A 20,692-nucleotide genomic window follows, 5' to 3' on the forward strand; every position below is an offset into this window, starting at 1 on the left:
GTTAGAGAGTAGGACTAGTAGGAAAGACAGACATGTCATGGAGTGTGGGAGCTTGTGGGGGCGTAGGGCCTTCTGCTTGTAGTCCAGGTGACTTCAGTTCAATTGTGTGAGCAGCGCATCATGGCTGTGTAAAGTCACCTCAATAAAACCTCTGCCTGCTGAAACTCTGAAGATCTCTCATGTCACATTGTGACATATGGATATTGAGAGTGTAAAATGGCCCAGCTCCTTGGGGAGGGAACATTGAGAGCCTCAGGTTTGGAACTCCTCAGACACTACCCTATATATTTTTTTCTTGTGGCTTATTTTAACCCATAACCTTTTATTTTATGTCAGAATTTGAATATAGTAGTTTACAGTGAATCTCATGAGTGCTTGTTGTAAATTATTTAATCTAAATATGGCTTCCAAGTTTGGAGTTGGTGTCAGAATTGAGGGTGTGTGTGTCTTATGTTTTACGTAAACTACAGACAGAATACATTACCAGACAGTCTCCTAGGAAGCAGCATGAAGTGTCATGTTATAGAAGAAAGATAAAATTAAGCAAAATCAGGCAAGATGAGGAAGGAAAAAGTTTTCAGATCTGTTAGAAACATTACCTGGTTTGGAACAGGTAGGAACCAGGCCAGAGAAGGGAACACAGTGGAGAGATTGCTGTAAAGCACAGTCACGTGGTGTTTCCCACTCAGTGGTGAGGACCTGTGCGTCTCAGCACTTAGCAGATCAAAATCAGACAACTTTCTGCCTGCTGCTTGTCCAGTGCGGGTCCGTTTTTCTGACCCCCTTTGGTTCCTTTCATGCTCGCTCTTTGACAGTTTAGAAGAGAATGTTGTTTTGAGGAAAGAGCCAAGAGGTGAGATGAGAAGGGGGGACAAGGCAGTAGAGGAACAGATAAAAACTGCTTTTTTCCCAGTCATATAAGGAAGAAACAGTATTTACTTTCATGCCACTGCCAATGTTATATATCATACAACTTAACTTTTCTTTTTGTTTGCTGAATTGTGAGACCTAAAAGACAAGAAACTTTCTCTCTTAGCCGGGTACAGAAGCAAAGAGGCATTACCTAATACCTCTTGTATAATGTATCATCTATTCTGTGAATGTCCCACGTAGCTACTTCAAACTTTTAGATGTTTATATTTCATAAACATGAATTGATAAACATACGCTTTCATGTACATTAATATTTATGATTTTTGTAACTGAATTAAACTGATGAATCACTTTTTATGTGAATTCTAATTACCATGGTGAATCCATATAACAAGCTTTACAAAAATACGCAAGCTCCTTTTCCTTCCTAAAGCTTTGTATTCCTTTTGCTTTTAAATCATGTTGTACTTTTATCTTTGTGTAATTCATTCTGTATTTTAACATATTTCATGAATATTGATCACCCTATGTTTCTGCAGTAAAAATATATATGTAAATTTAATTCTATGCTTCTCATAGTCATTAGATTATGTTCCCCACATGGTAAAGCACACCAGTGCATTAAAGTGTGAATAATTAAACAAAGAAATATGATGATCAGGAATACATCCTTTAAATGAGATGGTGAAACTATTTCTAAGCTTCTGTTCAGTTGCTTTACTCTTGTGTGGATAAATAATATTCATTGCCTCAGTGAGGCGGTATTCTGGTTTGCCATGTGTATATGTGGTACTAGGGGTTGAGTTCAGGATTTTGCCAACTCTAGGGAAGTGTTCAAGCCTAACCTTTCTCCTCAAAAATTTTTAAGACGGCATCTTGTTAACCTTGCACACTTAGCCTTGCTTCTGCCTTATTGCTAAGATTGCAAGTGTTCACAAGACGTTACCTTTTCCCTACAGTTGTGCTAGCTGAGCAGCGTGTCCACATTGCTTGTTGGATTGTAACAGAATTTTAGCAGTGCCAGTTATTTGAACACTATCATCAAAAGTTACATGTTAGCAAATTATTTGATTAAGCTCTTTGGTATTATTAGAAGTAAAACTTAGAACGCATCAGGCTAGCTGATTACAGTCGGCAGAGACATGGAATTCTGGGAGGTATACTGTGAAAAGCTACTTAAGGCTCTTGCCTTCCACCTTCCTTAACTTTCAATGCTGGGCATCAAACCTAGGGCTTCCTGCAAGTTAGGTGTGATCCCTTATATTAATCTGGGTTATGAGGGAGTTGAGTGAGATGTCCCAACCTGAATGTGGTGGTAGCATCCCATGGTTTGAGGACCTGTACTACATAAAAAGGAGGGAGCTAGCTGAACATAAGCATTCATCACTCTCTGCTTCCTGTCTGGATGCAGTGTCACCAGCAGCCTCTCACTCCTGGGCCGTGTTGTCCTCAGCTTGGTGAACTTCCTCACATTGTGAACCAGGACGAACTTTTCCTTAGGTTGCTCTGGACAAGTATTTTTGCCACAGCAAAGAGGAAAGTAACATGCTGAAAAGGGTTTATTAAGTAGCTAGTTTATACTCACTATTGTTTTCTTTTCTCAGAGACATCATGTTTACATGAGTAGTAACAATTGACACTGTTAGTTTCAGCAAGGCTGTGTCAAACAGTTCTTCTTGATAAATTTTTATAAGCAGTTATGAATAAATATTCCAAAATACTCATTTTAAGGATGTTGTTTGGTTTCCACCCTTTCTGGCAAAGCTGGTGGTGTTTGGTCAATTAAGTCATAGACATGTAATAGTATTGTTGTGCTCATTTGAAAGAACTCAACAGGCTGTACACTTCAGTTTGACTGGAGTACCTACAATCAAATGTCTAATTGAGGCAAGGATGTTTGCATGCTTATCTCACCAGTGCATTGCTTATGTGTTACAGGTATTCTCTGAAACCAAATGACCAGATCTTGGCTGAAGACAAGCACAAGGAATTGTAAGTTCATTAGACCCCACTTGTATACACTTCACTATATGAAGCAGATGTTATTCAAGCAACTTGAAGTAAAAATTTTATATTTTTTATATATAATTAATATATATGCAACACTATGGCTGTAATTATAGCAGGATTAGGATAATTTGCACTATATAGTTTGTGCTGTATCAAATGAACCCCAGGGGTAATTTTCTGTGATACCCACTGAAACATGTCCCATTTGATTTTCGAGATTACATGTATGTTTGTAAACACATTCTTTCCTTCCTTCCTTCCTTCCTTCCTTCCTTCCTTCCTTCCTTCCTTCCTTCCTTCCTTCCTTTCTTTTTGCCTCTGGAAAAAACAAGAGATTCATGATTAATTTTGTAGTTTTATTCAGGTGCTTTTTCTAGCACTTGCTAAAGATGAAGAAACATGGTTTCCTGTCTTTTATAGCTTTATACAAAAGCAAGCACCTACCTTTTGTTTAGTATAAAATAAAATACTTCAAACATGAAGCTTAAAATGTGAATGCTTTTGAATTTTTTAATGTACTTCTTTTAGAGATCTATTTTTTACCTTTGTGAAGTACTTACGGGATACTGGAACATCTTTGACATTTTTCTCTTGGAAGGTAGTAATTGAAAGATTGCCATCTGACAAGGACTGTCAGTGTTTTAGTTACAAATGATAGGCTTGGGAAGTTTGAAACTTGTAAGTATTTTAGGATTATCTAAAGAGGGAAACTTTAAAATTTTTATGCTTCTATTTTTTTTAAACTGGTTCACTTATTCCTCATTTTTCAGTAAGGAAATTGCTAGTAATGTTGAATATTATATAAACAGCCAACATCAAAACTATAAAAGGAAGAATTGGAGGACTTTAATTCTAATTATATCCATAGGTTTCAACACGCTACTTTGCATATTAATTAGGTTTCTATCACCTTTATAAGTATACTGATTTTCCAAAGTTCCTTGTACTAGATACACTTTAATAATAAAGACACTTTATTTAATTATTTTGGGAAAAAATTTTTACTTTGTTGATCAGGCTGGCAAAGTATAACTATGTGCCCAGGCTGGTTTAGAGATCAAAGTAATCCTCTGCTTGCAAGTGCTGGGATTATGGGTTATAGAAGAGAGCCACAACACTCTGTAGCCATTTTATTTTTTATATCTAACTCAGATATTTCTTGATTTACTCAATTTGGTTTTTATTTGCACATGCAAGCACATGTGCACTATGTACTGTTTGCTATGTAACAGTTTAATCATTTGCCATTTCAGTTTGTTTTAATGTTTATTTAAAAGTCTGTTAGCTGTCCAAGACACAGTCACCTCTGTGTTTAGAGCTTGACTAATGATTTTTTTTCCTTGTAATTTATTATGGAAAAATGTTTCTAACAACTAATCTTACCTAACACATAAAAATATAACTATGGAAAAATTAAACATACTATACATTCACCCACATCCATCATCTGGATTTTATATTTTACTGTACTTACCTATCACTTTCAGATTTTGTCTCCAATCCATTCATTAATTTGTTTGTTTGTTTGTTTGTTTGTTTGTTTTTGGATTCATTTCAAAGTAAGTTTCAGATGTTAGAATACTTTCCCCTAAATTACTAGGGTTTAGTTGGGTTTTTGTTGTTTTAATCTGCTTATGCTAGAATTTTGACTAAGTCAAATCATATGTGTGATTTAGTTTTTTTTTAGATAAGACCTCTTTTATTTTTTCTTCCTCTTCTTCCTTCTTCCTCCTGCTCTTCTTCCTCCTATTCCTCTCCTCTTCTTTTTCTTCTTCTTCCTGTTCTTCATTTCTTCTTCTTCTCCCCGACCTCCTATTTTGGCATACACTTTCACTATGTGATCCTGGCTAGCTTGGAACTCCCTTTGCATACCATACTGGCCTAGAACTCACAGAGGTCTGCTTCTGCCTCTTGAGTGCTGGGACTATAGCCATGTGCTACTATGCTTGGCTATTTGGTTTGTTTTGACATGATCAATAGTTTTGACTATTGTTGCATGTATCATTTAATTTCTTTTTTATTGCTGATTAGTATGGTATTTTGTTTGTTTGTTTGGTTGGTTGGTTTGGGTTTTTTTTTTTGTTTTGTTTTGTTTTGTTTTTGAGACAGGGTTTCTTTGTGTAACATTCCTGGCTGACTAAGAACTGGCTTTGTAGACCTGACCAGCCCCAAACTGACAAGAGATCCACCTGCCTCTACCTCCCAAGTTCTGGAATCAAAGGTGTGCACCACCATGTCCAGTCTTGGTATGGCATTTTTATCTGAATAACTTATCTGTTCTTTATTGGTGAGTATTGGCAGTTAGGTCACTTTACTTTGCCTGGTTTCTGCCATGTACTTTTTTTTTTTTTTTTTTTTTTTTTACCTCTACACTAGTGAAAACTCCCAATTAAGTATGAATAGAATCTTAAATTAAAAATTCATCAACAGCTCTTCATGAAATATGATTATAAATAATGTCATTTTTGTCTCTGACATTTAAATAGCTAAAATTCTCACAGAGAAAGTAGAAACGCTATTCACCTTCGTTTGATTGGTACACATTGTATGCATGTATTGAGGTGTTAAATCTTACTATGCCCTATAAATACAAACAAATATTTTATGTCTACTAAAAAGAGTAACCAAAACAAAAAGCCCTAAAATGTAATTATCTAATTAATAAGGCATGCATTATTCTCATAAAACACTATTATTGATTCTTATATTCAAAATAACCTTGACACATCATGATATTATAAAAAAAAGTCTGGATACTATCACATTAGCTAACTTATCTATAATTTTTTTGATTCAGTGAGTACAAGAACATCTAGTATAGTGATGGTTGATATTGCTTTATGTGGAATAATTATGTTTTTATTAAAGATAGTCTTAGTTTCTAAAATCTGATGAGTCAGATTCCATAAACAGTTACTCATGCTTCATGGACATTCTCCCCAACCACTCCCTGGAAAACCCACTTGGCACACAGGGAAAAATTTGGTCAGCAGTGACATTTGTTTCTCTAAGCAGGATTTTGCTTGTTTCTATACACTGAATACTCTGCTCTAGGGGATGATTTTTAGGTTAGTCTAGTGGAACATTTACAGTTTTGATGTGATTAATTCAAAACTGTGGGGCTCATGCTTGGCTCTGTGAGTAATCCCATAATGAAACTGGTTATTAGTTTTCTGTGGATTTGTTTTTACCCCATTGCAATCATAGTTTTATAAATGGAATAGCTTAAAATAAGAAAAATGCCACTTTGATTCACTGATTTTTTTTTTCCCTTGTGGTAGTTTCTGTGTTTGAACATAACACATCTGTGAAAAAAGTGTCCTGAGAGCCAATTTAAAGGGTTTATTTTGGCTCAGAGACCCAGAGACTTCGGTCAGTCTGGGGTGGCTGACATCATCACTGTGGGACTGTGGCAAGACTGTGTGATGGCAGGGTGTTGTTCTGGGAAGCCAACAAGCACAGACACACAGAGAAAGATTTAGAGGGAGAGAGATGAAAGAGAGGGAATGAGAAAGATGAGAGAGTTATGAGCTAATTCCTTTTAAGATCACACCACCTCCAGGAAGGCCTCACATCTTTCTACTTTGTGTTCCTCTCAATTTAACACGGTTAAATTCTCAATCCATTAGCAGGGTATAGTACAGATTAAGACAGAGATTCCAGGATTCTTTCATTATCCAAAAGTCTCCCTTTTGAACATTGCATTAAGGGCGAAGCCTTTAACAAGTGCCGGGACCAGGAACTTGCATTTTATATCCAAGCTATATTATCATCAAAGATTCTTTATAGTTTTATGTATCATATCTCAATAAAGTTATCAAAAAAGTGAAAGATATTAACTTCATTTGTTTTGTTTTGTTTTTTTGTTTTTTTTTTTTTTTTTTTTTTTTTTTTTTTGTTTTGTTTTGTTTTGTTTTGTTTTGTTTTTTGAGACAGGGTTTCTCTGTGTAGTCCCGGCTGTCTTGGAACTCACTCTGTAGACCAGGCTAGCCTCGAAGTCAGAAATCCGCCTGCCTCTGCCTCCCGAGTGCTGGGATTAAAGGCGTGCGCCACCACTGCCCGGCTAACTTCATTTGTAAATAGAGACTTAAGAATAAGTTTCTTATCCTTGGACATACCTGCAATGGTAAAAGATAGAACCATTTTATACACATATTCAATTATAAACATATACATTTTGCATTACTTAGAATATGAATAGTGTATTGAGATATGATCAGGAAGATTCATGTAAGAAAAGTTAATAGTACCTAAAGTTATTAACGAAAAGTTTTCCATACTACTGCACAGAGATAGCCTAAACTGGATAGTTGATTTTCTTCCCACTCAGCTAAACTCTACAAAGCAGGAGGAGAAAAATAATCTGTTTTCAAGGGACTTAGGTTTATTTGCTTGACTTAGAAAGACTAAGGATACTAAGGCAAAGCCCAATACCTATTTTGTCATGCATAGGGTGAGAGACATAGGAATAAAGTGACCTGTTACAGGTTAACACCCATTTATCACAGTGCTGGACCAGAAACTGGTCTTCTGGTTCCCACTTACCCCCCCCCCCCCCCCTTATTTCTTTGGTTCTACCAAAAAGTTCCATAAGCATACAGTAGTTTTATTGTATTTATTTATGCTTAAAGATGATTTTACTTTGTGTTTTGCTGGCATGTACATGTGTGCATGGTCCCGGTGGACCTGCACTTACAGATGGTTAGGAGATGCCACGTGGGTGCTGGGAACAAATCCCCTATCCTCTGCAAGAGCCTCAAGTGTCCTTATGTGCTGAGTCAACTCTCCATGCCCTTAGCACAGTCATTTTAAAAGAAGGTTAATGTTTGGTTTAGTAACTGAGAAAAATGAACACAGTATCTTGCTGCCTAAATTAATATCACAGGGCCAATTTGTGATTCTAGAAATCACCTTAGACATACAAATGAATGGGTTGCTGAAAACTGATTAGGTATTGTGTATATCTGACTTTCCTTTAAAATTCTTCCAAGGTCGAGATAAAAATTCAAAGGTTTATGTCAGATTAATACAGAAAGCTTTTATGCTTAGGAAATGTCAGACTTATAATTTAATTGAGTTATAGTCTGAATGTTGTATATTATATCATATAATATTGAGCCTATTTTGTATTTTTCATTTCCTTGAGCGTTTTACTTAGAATCCTCATCATTGGTATCCTTGTTTGCCTTGGGTCTCCTCTGGAACATACCCAACTTCTTCCATCTTAGTTTTTTGATTCTATGGATATAACTTCCATTGGGAAATTTAAGCTAAGGTACCAGTCTCCCTCATGTAGGAAACATTTATTTATACATTGTGTTTGTTTTATATGTTTGCTTGCAGTGGTGGGAACCGATCCTGGCCTGATCCAGGCAAGCACACTTATCACTGAACTATATCCCAGCAGGCCCCAGAATCATTATTTAAAACTGTTTTCCTATGTAGTCTTAATCTTTACAAGGTAACTTCACTATATAACTTAAGGAAAAATTCCTTAAGGATGTCCACTAGTTGTTTCTTACGGAGCTGCTACTCTGGGAATAAGTATTTAACCTGTGGTTGATTCCTTTGGTCCTTTCTTTCTGATTTCATCAGATGCCCTCCTTAGGAACCCAGACTAACATCCAGTGAGGTCATTCCAGTCTTAACCATATCCCATGAATGATATGTTCAAACTTTAAATGTTAGTTTAGTGGTAGAATCTAAAAAGCTATACCCAAAGGGATTACTAAATATATGAAGATAGGGGTAAGAATAGCAAATTATTAATTAAAGCCAAAGTGATATTTTAGAGACAGCTTTTTAAAGAGTAGAAGTCTGTGTAAAAGGTTGTTATCAGTGTTTTGGGATCCAAGGCAGGGGGATTGTGTGTCCCAGGTCATCCTAGGTTTCATAAACTTATAAACCAAGGAAGATGTTATGAACATTACCATGCACACAAACCTACAAGTATACTTTTATGCATTTGTATATATTTGAATTTTTCATGTGCACAGTTTATTCTTGGCTTCACTAAAATCCTTTAAAAGAAGATTTACTTGTGTTTTTATATGTCTGAGTTTTTCCTCCATTTGTATGTATACCACGTGCATGCAATACTTGCAGAGGCCAGTAGAAGGTGTCAGATTCCCCCTGGAACTCAAGTTAAAGGTTGTGAGCTATTTGGATAAACTGGGAACAGAACCCATGTCTTCTTGTAAGAACAACCAGTACTCTTATCTGTGGAGCCTTCTCTCCACCCCACCCCTAACAGATAAAGCATAATTATTAGTATTTTATAAAGAATAAACTAAGCGCAGAAGGCAAAACAGTTAACTCAAGTTCTCAACTGTCAAGCACAGGTGTGTCATCAGTACCTCACAAGCCTCAGAGGAGGAAGGTTCAAATCCCTAACAACACACTGACTGTATTTACTGGTTAGGTCAGCTGCTAGGCATGCCTATTCACTTCTTTCAAAGATCTGACTCATTAACTTACACAGGACTGCTTAGTCCTCTTCTCTATACCTTGGACCTTTATCTTCCTTAGTTTCTCAAATTTCAAGAAGCTGATGCAGGAGGATTCTTAGTTTATGATCATTCTGATAGCATGATCTCCTCAAAAAGCAAAACAAAAGTTAATCTCCATCAAGAAGCCTAACCAACTTACCTAATTTTTTCCCTGACAATAGAATAGGTTTAAACAGTGGTGTTGGGTCCTGATGGATCAGAGTTAAATTTTATGGCAGAATTGATTCATACATAAACTGTATGTGTGATTATGCCCTCTATGCAGAATGCAATAAATGCATACAAAGTCTTCTATTTTATCCCAAGTAGAAGGAACACATGTTAGTACCAGTAGCATAAAATCATTCTTTTAGTTAAAAAAAAATTAGGTATTTATTTTGTGTATTGCTGTTTTGCCTCCATATATGTCTGTATACCACATATATGCCTGGTGCTTGTGGAGGCCAGAAGAGGGCATCAGACCCCCTGGAAACTGGTGTTACTGATGGTTGTGTACCACCATGTGAGTGCTGGGAACTGAACCCAGATCTATTGGAAGAGCAGTCAGTCCTCTTAACTGCTAAACCATTTCTGCAATCATACAATTAACTTTGTATGAGAAATTTTCAATTACTGTAACTGATTTTTCTTCAAGTAGCATGCTATCTATCTAGGGTAAGAAACCAAGTGCATTTCTTTTCTCAGGGAATATTGTGGCTGAACTAATGATCATATAGTCTTTATTTACACAAAAATTATCATTAATATAACAAACTAAGCTTCTGATGAAATTCAAAATATCTATGTGCTAGAAATCTTACCCGACATTCCCTTGAGATCAGTGGGCACTTGTTCCATATTAAGACATAAATTACTCCTCATCCTTTTCCTAGGGACCTTTGAGTATACTGTTGCTTGGATGTCTTATTTTTGAGACTGAAGCTAGGTTATGTGGATTTGTTCTCCAAAAAAATCAAGAGATGATGTCTTCTAAAGGGGCATCTTTTTAAGTAATTGAGAAACAAAACTGAACAAAACCACTACTAGTTGTAAACGTAGCTAGTGAATTTGTAGTTTGTATCTTCTTGGAAATGGAGTGTTACCACATGCATCCTGTCTGCGTTATTTTGCTTCAGTTGATCTTTGAGGTGTACCATCATAGGATAATCTGAGCTCATACCATGGTCTGGAAACCCATAACTTGCAGCAGACTGTGACTGGAAGTTTGCTTTCTCATCACTTTATTCTTTGCTGCTGGCTCCCTCTGCGGAACTCCATTAAGACTGCAGCATGATTTTCCAGTAATGTAACAAAGGAATCAAGATTTTATGTAGAAGGGGTTAGGACCTTCCTTTGAAGTTTTAGTTTACACCCAATCACTTCCCTGTGACATTTTGGACCATGGAACCACCTCTCTTAATTCCTTTTTAAAAAAATGTTTGAATATGTGAAAACATTCCTCACAGAAAAGTTCCCCCCAGTACAGCATGTAATAATGTATGAATTTGTATTATTCATGAAATTGTTTTGTGTTAGAAATTCTTTTAATAAGAAGTGTAAAATATTGCGTAAGTGAATGAAATGCTTGCTGCACTTAGGTCTACCTAAATGTGCTCCTTTATACTTTCTTAGCAGAGTGCAAAAGATGTGACTTTCCCCAATATTTGAATCTAATTTGTTTCTAAGTGCTCCTAATTTTAGCAAGTATTTCATGTTGGTAATCAAGTTTACACAGTTACTGTAACTGCTCTTTTGGTTTCAGCTTTTTAAAAACAGTTTTAGTTTTCAATAATCAGGTGTTTGTCTGTTGTTTTCTGTTTTGTACATTGCTCTGGGCTTTGAATATGGCTCAGTGATTGAGTGCTTGCCGTGTGTGTGTGTGTGTGTGTGTGTGTGTGTGTGTGTGTGTGTGTGTGTGTGTGTGTAGTAGATGAGAACATTAACTTTTAGATACTTATTTTCTTAAAAGTGATGACATTTGCTCAACTCCTGTCAGCGAACTTCCTCCTGCATTAAATGGGCGTTAACACGGAGATCCATAGACAGACAGTAATAAAGAGGGAGAGACTGCAGCACTCAGTGATAAATGGGATGTCTTCACCAAACCCTCCCCTCAAGGATCAGGAATCTGTGCTGAGGAGGAGGCAGAAAGACACCAGAGTCATTGCCCAGGAGTAGTTGTTCAACACAAAATAAACTAAAAATATAAATATAAAAATAGACTTTTGTTTCACTTTGTTTTATTTTGGTACTTTTTTTTGGTCCTATTATTCTTTTGCTTTTTGTTTTTGTGTTGGGTGGGAGGTCAAGGTGGGGAGGAGCTAAGAGAAGTTGGGGGAAGGGAAACCATCATGAAAATATATTGAGTGAAAAAATATTTTTCAGTTTAAAAAAGTTTTAAAAAGTTATATATACTCTTATGAAGCTTTTGCTTGCAAGTAACTTACAGTCTTAGGTGTAGATAGTTTTGAGTTTATCATCTCTGGTGTTCTGGTAGGCTGAGAACCCTTCATGGTGACGAATAGCTATTGCAATTCTAGAGTTAAGTTAGAGTTGAGAATTTATTGACAATAAGCAAATATTTCTTTTAAAAAGTTACTCAGACAGACTTTCTAATGCGATTGGCCTCTGTCTCACAGGTCCTGTCTAAGTCAGTTGCTTGCAGGGACGACAAATGGGTGGGGCTTTGTCTCAGTGGGTAGAGGGCTTGTGTAGCATGTTTGAGCCCCAATGCCCGATCCCAGAACCTTATACACCAGGGCATGGTAAATGTTGGAGTTGCAGATGGGTCACCACACCCACGTGACATTTACACGCGTTGAGGACATCTACACATGTCCTCATGCTTCAGCAGCACGTGCTGTGTCTCCTGAACCTTCTCCCTGGCCTTGATATACTTAATGGTGTAAAAACTAGTAATTAAATTATGCATCAGGTACTGTTTAATGCCTAATTTAAACCTCCCCATTTTCATTATTGTAGTGAAGATAGGCCTCACATTTCTGCCTATTTTCAAGTAAAAACAGTGTTAAGTACCATACTTTGATTTTACTGATGACTCTCCTGAGGCATAACAATCATAATTAAGAGGACGGTTCTGCCTTGGTGCCAGGGGTCCCACCCAGTGCCTCAGTCCAGTGCCTTGCGCGTGCTAGACGTGTGCCTTCCTACTTCCTACCTGCCTTTCTCACTGTGCTCACTGCCTTTGCCATTTTACCTAACGTTAGTCATTGCTCAGTATGTGTACTGTGAAAACATTTGAACCTTAAGTTTGCCCTTTTGGTGAAGGAACATTGTTCTTTATTTTCTGATGATAAGCTTTCAGTTTGAATCCAGGTTTACAAAGCACTTGTGAGGTAGACTACCCAGTGCTTTAGCAGTATGATCCTTTCTGTGGTGACCACTTCCCAGTGGTGTTTCCTCCTTCCATGCAAGCCCCCCAGGCATGGGTTCTCATGGGCATTGTGAGTCATTCCTGCATTGAGGGCAGTTGCGGATCTCCTGCTTAGCTCTTTCATCATCTTTGCTTTGTACTCTCATCTTAAAGAAATGTGTCAGTTGTTAACTGGTTCTCATATTCATTACTGGTATTTGGCCTGTTAGAGTATCATAGTGATTCCTTTAGGGTTTTTAATTTCTGTTTTTAGTTTTAAGATTCTTTAGCTGGATGGTAGTGGCCCACCCCATTGATCCCAGTGCTCAGGAGACAGAGAGGCAGGTGAGTGAGTTCCAGGACAGCCAGAATACACAGGATCTACACAGTGAGATCCTGTCTTCAAGACAAAACAAACAGAAAGATTCAGAGATGTTCCTGCAAATTTTGTTTTTTGAAATAGGGTCTCACTGTGTATCCTTCGCTGACCTGGAACCCACAAAGGTATGCCCATCTCTCAACCTCCACAGTCTAGAATTTAAGGTAAAGGCATGCTGCACCACACCCATCCCAGAAGGTTTCTTCATTACCCCCCGCCCCCCAATCTGGTTTCTGACCAGATTTTACATTAGAAGAGCTAGGTTGTCTTGTAATTCTGTCTTCTTCCATCTGTAGTTCAGAAGCCAGCCGAAGGTAAAATTACTTTTGTCTTTGTACCTTTAGGGCTTGGCAATTTGCTTATTTTTATGCCTCTTACTTATGTATTGGTGATCGGGTCTCAGGGTATGTCCTTCTAGCAGGCCTGGGACTTGGAAAATAGGCAAAATTGTCAACCACCTTCCCCGAGCTGAGATTAAAGCTGTTCACTAGCATGTCTGGCTCAGTATGTATTTTAGTGAATAAATATTTTACCAGAATGTCTTTGACTCCAACTCTACCCATTTTTCATTCTTTGATGATTCCCCCTGAGATGTTACAGTAGGACTAGGGTTTCCTCCAGTCCCACATCTCTGTTATTCTGCTTACTAAGTAACCTTTTGTGCACTTTGTCCTTTTCCCCTTTTAATTGTTCACATCTATAAAATATGAATTTGTCCCACAGTTGACTATAATATAAGATACTTGAAGAGATGGGTTTGGCTCATCATGCCTAGCTCATTTGTGAGGCCAAGGCAGGAGGATTGTCTTGAGTTTGACGAAAGCCTAAGACAAACAGACACTACTAAATAAAAGTACTCTAGTGGTTCTGTATTGTCCAATGTCAAGCATGGTCTAACTGGGACCTTGCCTTCTCCTTCAGTTATAGCCTGTGGAGTCAGCTTTCTTCTGTCCTTCCCCAACCCCCTCCTCCCCCCCCCTTTTTTTTTAAACTGAAAAATTTAGCCACTTCTATCTGAAAGCTCACCAATTCAGCCCTAATCAATTTGTTTCTACAGTACTGTAATTTTTCTGGGAGTCTCTAATATTAGACTGAGTTTCTTAATGACTTGTGACTAATTACATCCTGCTATGCTGGCTACCCTGCGTAGTTTTGTGCATTGCATTTTGTTGGTTAAATTCTTCAATTCCCATGGATTGTGGAATAAATATTACTTGAAATGAAAGTTCAGTTTTAAGAAAACTATGTCCTATCATTTATGGGAATTTTAGAATTTTTTTTTAAAATCTTAAAGTATAATCTATATAAAAGGATACTATACACACATATACATATATTTCTACTATCTATATAAATATGTATAAATATATCTGTCTGCATTTATAAGTAGATTTGTTCAGACAATATAATTCTAATCTTTTTATAGTAAAGAATGTAAAAAATAGTGATTTTGATGCACAATCTAATCATCTAAAACTAGTCATTAAGAGCTGGGGTGTTGCTCAGCAGTGTAACACTTGGTGGTGGTGAGGCTGAGAAGAGGAGTAAATGGTACATCTTTACAGCATAATTTTATTTTTTACATAATCATATACACACATATGTACGCATGTGTGTACATGTGCATGTATTTATTTGTAGCTCTAGGGTATACTGATAACAGATTAAGAAATGAAAATAAAGAAACTTTCTGTTGGTCCAGTTTGACAAAGAGCAAGCACAAATTTGTTTTCTCTGCTGATGTTTTCCATCTGACCCTGAAGAAGGACTTTGTTCTGTATTTATTGAACAGCACAGAAAACATGAGGTGGGTGGGAAAGAGATGGGGAAAGGATTGACTTTTCACAGAAACTTTTAAGGGAGTTTCACCAGGGAAGAATTCACTGATCCCAGTAGATCCAGAACAGCATTTAGAACCACACACATGTTATCAGCATTCTGCCTCCAACAGTTATGGGACATTTGTCATTTAAGGTTGTTTTCAACCTTAATGGTCTCAACCTTAAAGGTGGCTGCTTTCTGTAGCTGATTACCAAGACATATTTACATATACACATAATTCTGGGAGTGTGGAACAGTATGTAATTCAAGATTAAAGGATAGGTTGTAAATGTTGTTTAGGTGGGAAATTTAAGGCATTGTAAGGTTGGTAACACTGCTTTTCTTAAAAGCAGGTTAAACTGCAGAAAGCAGGTTAAGTAGTCTCAAGTCTTAAGTAATCTCAAGGCATTTTATTAGCTTGGCTGCAAGTTTGGGGTCAAGAGATAAACTTTCAGAAAAATATATCACCATACTAGGGAGTACTGTACCCCTGGGCTGTCACAGGGTCCAGGTTAGTTGTCTCTGTTGGTCTTCCTGAGGAGTTCATATCCCTTTTGGGGCCTGAAATCCTTACCCCTATTCTTCCATAAAAGTCCCCAAGCTCCATCTACAGTTTGGCTGTGGGTGTCTGTATCTGTCTGAATCAACTGCTGGTTGGAGTGTCTCAGAGGACAGCCATGCTAAACTCCTGTCTGCAAGCACAACAGAGTATTATTAATAGTGTCAGGGACTGGTGTTTGCCCATGGGATGGGTCTCAAGTTGGGCTTGTTATTGGTTGGCTATTCTTTCAGTCTCAGCTCCATTCCCTGTCCTGCATTTCTCGAAGACAGGATAAATTTTGGGTTAAAGTTTTGTGGGCGGGTTGGTATCCCTGTTGCTCCACTGGGGTTTCTGCCTGGCTACAGGAGGTAGTCTCTTCAGGATCTATATCCCCAATGCTATGAATCACAGCTAAGGTCACCCCCTATTCTGGAGGTTACTTATTTATCTTTTCCCTTCCTGTTTCCCCTTATCCTTCTATTTTGAAAGCTACTGTATAAAATCATGGTTCTTTGTAACATCCCAACTGTTTGATTTATGTCTTTCTTACTGGTATGTGATGCCGAGGAGACCAGAGCTGGACATTGGTTAAACCAGAAAAACTGGGGCTAGAGAGGTGCCTTAGTGGTTAAGAGCGTTTGCTCCTCTTACAGAGAACCCAGGTTCAGTTTCCAGAATCTGCCTGGTGACTTGAGAATGTCTGTAATTACCATTCCAGGGGATGCTGAACCCTCTTCTGGCATCAGGTGCACATGCTTACATGTAAACAAAATGTACATATAAAATAAAAATAAATATTTTTTTTAAAAAAAAAAAAAAACTGACATTATTCTGGGGTCATTCTATATTTTGCATAACTGAATATTTACAAAAGACTAGATACTGGATTAAAGATGGAAACTACATTTTAGACTGTGTAGTCTGCTACTGGCATCTAAAGGATTTGTAATTATATTATTGGTGATAAATTGAGTCTGGTGGTTACTGGGATACTGAGGGTCACCCTGCCAGATATGACAGTGCATGGGCTAGAAGAATCTAGATCTCTTTTCATAGGCTGGCGTGTTCTTTCTGCTAGTGGTTGCACTTGATCTTATTATCATCTTGTTAGTCTCAGAAAGTCTCATTTGGCCAGAACATAAAAGAGGCTGTATGAAAGACATAAAAAAAATCTTCTCTAAAATGCTTATTTTCATTCAGAATTGACTTTTGAAAAGGTATAGAGAATAAAATCCAATTCTCTCCATCAGTCTTCAAAAAGAAACTATAACTCTCTAAATAGTGTGGAGTATTGCTTTGTAACCTTTTGTTGGTGCTGATTTTTGAACAGGTCTCACTGTTTATCTCTGGCTGCTTAAAACTTGCTATGTGGACCAGGCTAGTTTCACATGCAGAGAGCTGGGATTAAAGGTGTGTTCTACCAGGTCCAGCCTTAAAAATAGTATAAATGGCATCCTATCCATGAGTTTCTACAGCATTGTTTATTTGTTTGTTTTTAACACTTGTGCCATCTCCATGTGTATGTACTTGTGTAGGGTTTCCTATGATTGTGCCATGGTGTACTCAGTCTGCAGGTCTAACTCATTTCTAATTCCCCATTGCCTTCTTTTAATTTTGCTGAAAACAAACTTTCCTCATGTTCTTTTCTTGGTTCTTGTCCATCTGAGTTCATATATGTCTTTATGTATGTATGCACGTGTGCTGTAGTTTCTGGAGATTCATTCAGATCCTGCAGTAAGACACAGAGAAACCGACTGATTCAGTCACTTGTGTACGGGCCAAGCGTACCACTGGAAAGCCTCTGGAGAATGACTGCTGTAGCCCCAGAAGGCAGCATCTATGGGTTTTTGTTTTCTCAGGTAGGATTTTCCAGTAGTATACCAGCAGAGGCTAAGACTTGGCTATCAGCATGCCAAGGGTTAAGTTAGCTTCAGGAGGAAATGCTAATGAGATAGGATTTTACTTACATTTTTTTAAAATTAGAAGTAAGAGTTCCCTGTTTTTTCTTCCCTGGCCCCCCTTTGAATCTTCCAATAAATCAGATTTATTGCTTTTTACTGTGTCTTCTCTCAGGTTCATATTTCTCTCAGGTTCTTTATTTTCTTTCCCTGTAAGCTTTGGTTTTTAGATTTGCTCTAATGTGCTTGTTTAATTATCATTGTTTATTTTGCTTTAAAGTTTTGATTTACTGGCTGGGTGGTGGTGGCGCACGCCTTTAATCCCAGCACTTGGGAGGCAGAGGCAGGCGGATTTCTGAGTTCGAGGCCAGCCTGGTCTACAGACTGATTTCCAGGACAGCCAGGATTACACAGAGAAACCCTATCTCGAACCCCCCCCCCCAAAAAAAAAGTTTTTAATGACAATTTCTATTTATTTATTTATTTTGCAAAAAATATTCTCTCAAATTTATTCACATTTTAGTACAAGGAAGAGAGATCATTTATTTTAATCTTTTGTGTTAAGGTAAAAGTCAGTGATCAGAATTTTAAAAATTTATAAAATACAAATTGAGATGTTTATTTCTTTCACATTAGGAGAAAGGGAAAATTAAAAAGAAAATTGCACTGTCTGGAAGGCTCTCAGTAAAAAATAAAACAACTATAATATATCTTATTAAACCAATATTTATTAAACCAATAGTTGTTGGAAATGTTTAATTTTACATAATTAAAAGTCTAATTACTGAGCCATGGCTCAGTGGTATGGTGCAAGCATGCAGCCCTCAGAATGAGTCCCTAACACCTATGTGAAAGCCAGGGGCATGCATGGCTAACCCCAGCACTGGTGCAAGTCGGGTGGAGACAGGAGGATGTTGACACTTATGCACACCCACATAGAACATTCACAGAGTTATACAGGAAAATAAAGTAAGGCTAGGGAATGCTTTGGGGTTTGATCCTGCTTTCTTATTACCCTTAAAAAGCATATAACATTACCAAATTAAGTAAATGGTTTTTCTTTTGTTTCTAATTCCCTCATATTCCTTTCTGTAGGCTGTTCATGTCTATTTTAGTTCATGACCTGATTTGTGTTCTGGCCATTACCCAGCACACTGTTAGTATTCAGAAAGCTTTTCCTGTTAGTGAAGCTTCAGATCAGCCTTAAAACATTCAGTGACTTATTTAGTCATACTATTTTATATATGTGTGTATATATAAAAACAATTTATACATATATTTATAAATATAATTGCTATATAATATATAAATATACATATGAAACTTAAGCAAGTAATCTGTATTGCTGTCTTTTGTGAAAAGGATTGCTCATATTTCATTCTCTTCATTAAATTGTATAAATTTAATTTTTATATTAAAGTTGGTACTTGAAAACTATTGAAGACCACAGGCTAAGTTCTAAGATGATTTTTTAGTCCTAATGGCATCCTAATAGTGCCATTTAACTTTTCAGCAGTTAAAACAATGCCACAATCTTGATTCAATTTTCAAGTGTCGTTTTGCTTGCTAACTTGATTACATTTCATTATTCTTTTGTAGTAATATTTTATTATTTCCTACTGTTGCACAGTTTTAAGAAATATTTATTAGGTTAAATGTGGAAGGTTATGTTAAAACAAAAGTGATAGCCACCAGATGGCGTTGTTTCACCTCTTTTCTCTATGACATGATTAGTAAGTATATAGTTTTAAAGTGTAGAAGATCTAGAATCATTTGGACATACTATTTGAGGCTATAGATGAATTGTTTAGAAGGAAGTATTCAAATATCATACACTTGAGTTCATTTCTATGTTAAACAGTAATGCTATAGTTAACCTGTTAGAGAATCTCCTTGTTTAAAACACAGTTTCTGATACTTTGTTTTGACTGTACAAACAAAACTTAAGCTCTCTCTCTCGCTCTCTCTCTCTCTCGCTCTCTCTCTCTCTCTCTCTGTGTGTGTGTGTGTGTGTGTGTGTGTGTGTGTGTGTGTGTGTGAGTGAGTATGCATGAACAGAGATATACAGGGTCTCAGTGTTGGCTTTAAACTCTCTTCTCTTCTTACTTCATGTTCTTCAGTGCTTACATCATGAACGTTGCTGTCCAGAGACACTTTTGTTTTGAGGAGCTGGAGGTTAAATCTCAGGTTGCCAAACTCTGAGCTCTACCTCTAGTCCTGAAAAACAACTTCCCCCTTTTCTCTTTTTCTAAAATAAATTTTGATTTTTTTTTTTTTATGGGTGTTTTGCATGCATGTATGTCTGCACCACATATGAGTCTGGTGTCTGAGGAGACTAGAAAAACAGTTCTCCTTCTTTATTCCAAGTGTGGGCCATTATGTCTGATTAGGAAATTACACTTGGTTGCCAGTGAGTTCTTTAGTTTTATAAAGTCAAAAGACAATGTTTGTGAATGTTCATATATGTTAGGAACAAAATAACTATGTGGTATAATAATTATGGAGATAGAATAGTTGAATGACCATCATAGTCACAATGGCTACCTGATGAAATATACTTCTCCTTGAACATAGATAGTCTGGCCATAGGATATGGTTTAAGGATTTAAACTATGTATGGTAGTACATGTCTGTAAGCCTTGTGTAAAGCAGGTGGTTTGTTTCCAGTGAAAAGATGGGGAAAGTGAGGAGGGAGTAACAATGAAAATATGAAAATTGTTTTTAACATTTTATAACTATTGTGTGTGTGCATGCATCACAGTGTTTGCCCACATGTGCAGAGCACCAAAGAGAACATTTAATGTTTTCTGTCACTCTTCATCCTATTCCCACAATGCATTACTTTTCATTGAACCTGGAGCTAGGCTGGCAGCCAGAAAGCCTCAGTGATCCTCTGTTTCTCTCTTCCCGTCCCTCAATCTCTAGGATTACAGGCCTAGGCAGTCACACTTGACTGTTTACGCTGAGGATTCAAACTCAGCTTTCTCGCACTTGTGCAGAGAGCACACTTACTCACTGAACCGCCTTCCTAGCCCTGATTTAAACATTCTCATGCCCCCATCAATATATATTTGTTTCTGGCCATGGGAATGAAACATAAATGTGGGTACCATTGGAAGTATTTACCAATATCACTGTTGTGTGGAATCAAACTTTCTTACATTCCAGTTGAAGTCAGTAATTTTTTTTTTCTTTTTTTGTATTCTTTAACTTTGTCTTTGAATACCAATGGTATGACTGAATCTTTGTCTCTACCAATGAGGTGAAGTACTACTGTAATGTTTGATTTGGACTTTTTTTTTTTTTTAA

The 20,692-nt window shown here is 37.1% G+C and overlaps 1 protein-coding gene across 2 annotated transcripts in view; it reads left to right on the forward strand.

Moving 5' to 3' along the window:
* Nucleotides 1–20,692, forward strand: part of Adk (adenosine kinase) — a 391,595-nt gene that overhangs the window by 50,787 nt on the left and 320,116 nt on the right. For both annotated transcript variants that reach the window (XM_034497484.2, XM_034497485.2), the window contains exon 3: nucleotides 2,812–2,865. In XM_034497484.2, the coding sequence (XP_034353375.1) occupies nucleotides 2,812–2,865 (54 nt within the window). The remainder of the gene's footprint in view (nucleotides 1–2,811; nucleotides 2,866–20,692) is intronic.

Source organism: Arvicanthis niloticus, chromosome 3, assembly GCF_011762505.2.
Source record: "Arvicanthis niloticus isolate mArvNil1 chromosome 3, mArvNil1.pat.X, whole genome shotgun sequence".
NCBI classification, from domain to species: Eukaryota; Metazoa; Chordata; class Mammalia; order Rodentia; family Muridae; genus Arvicanthis; species Arvicanthis niloticus.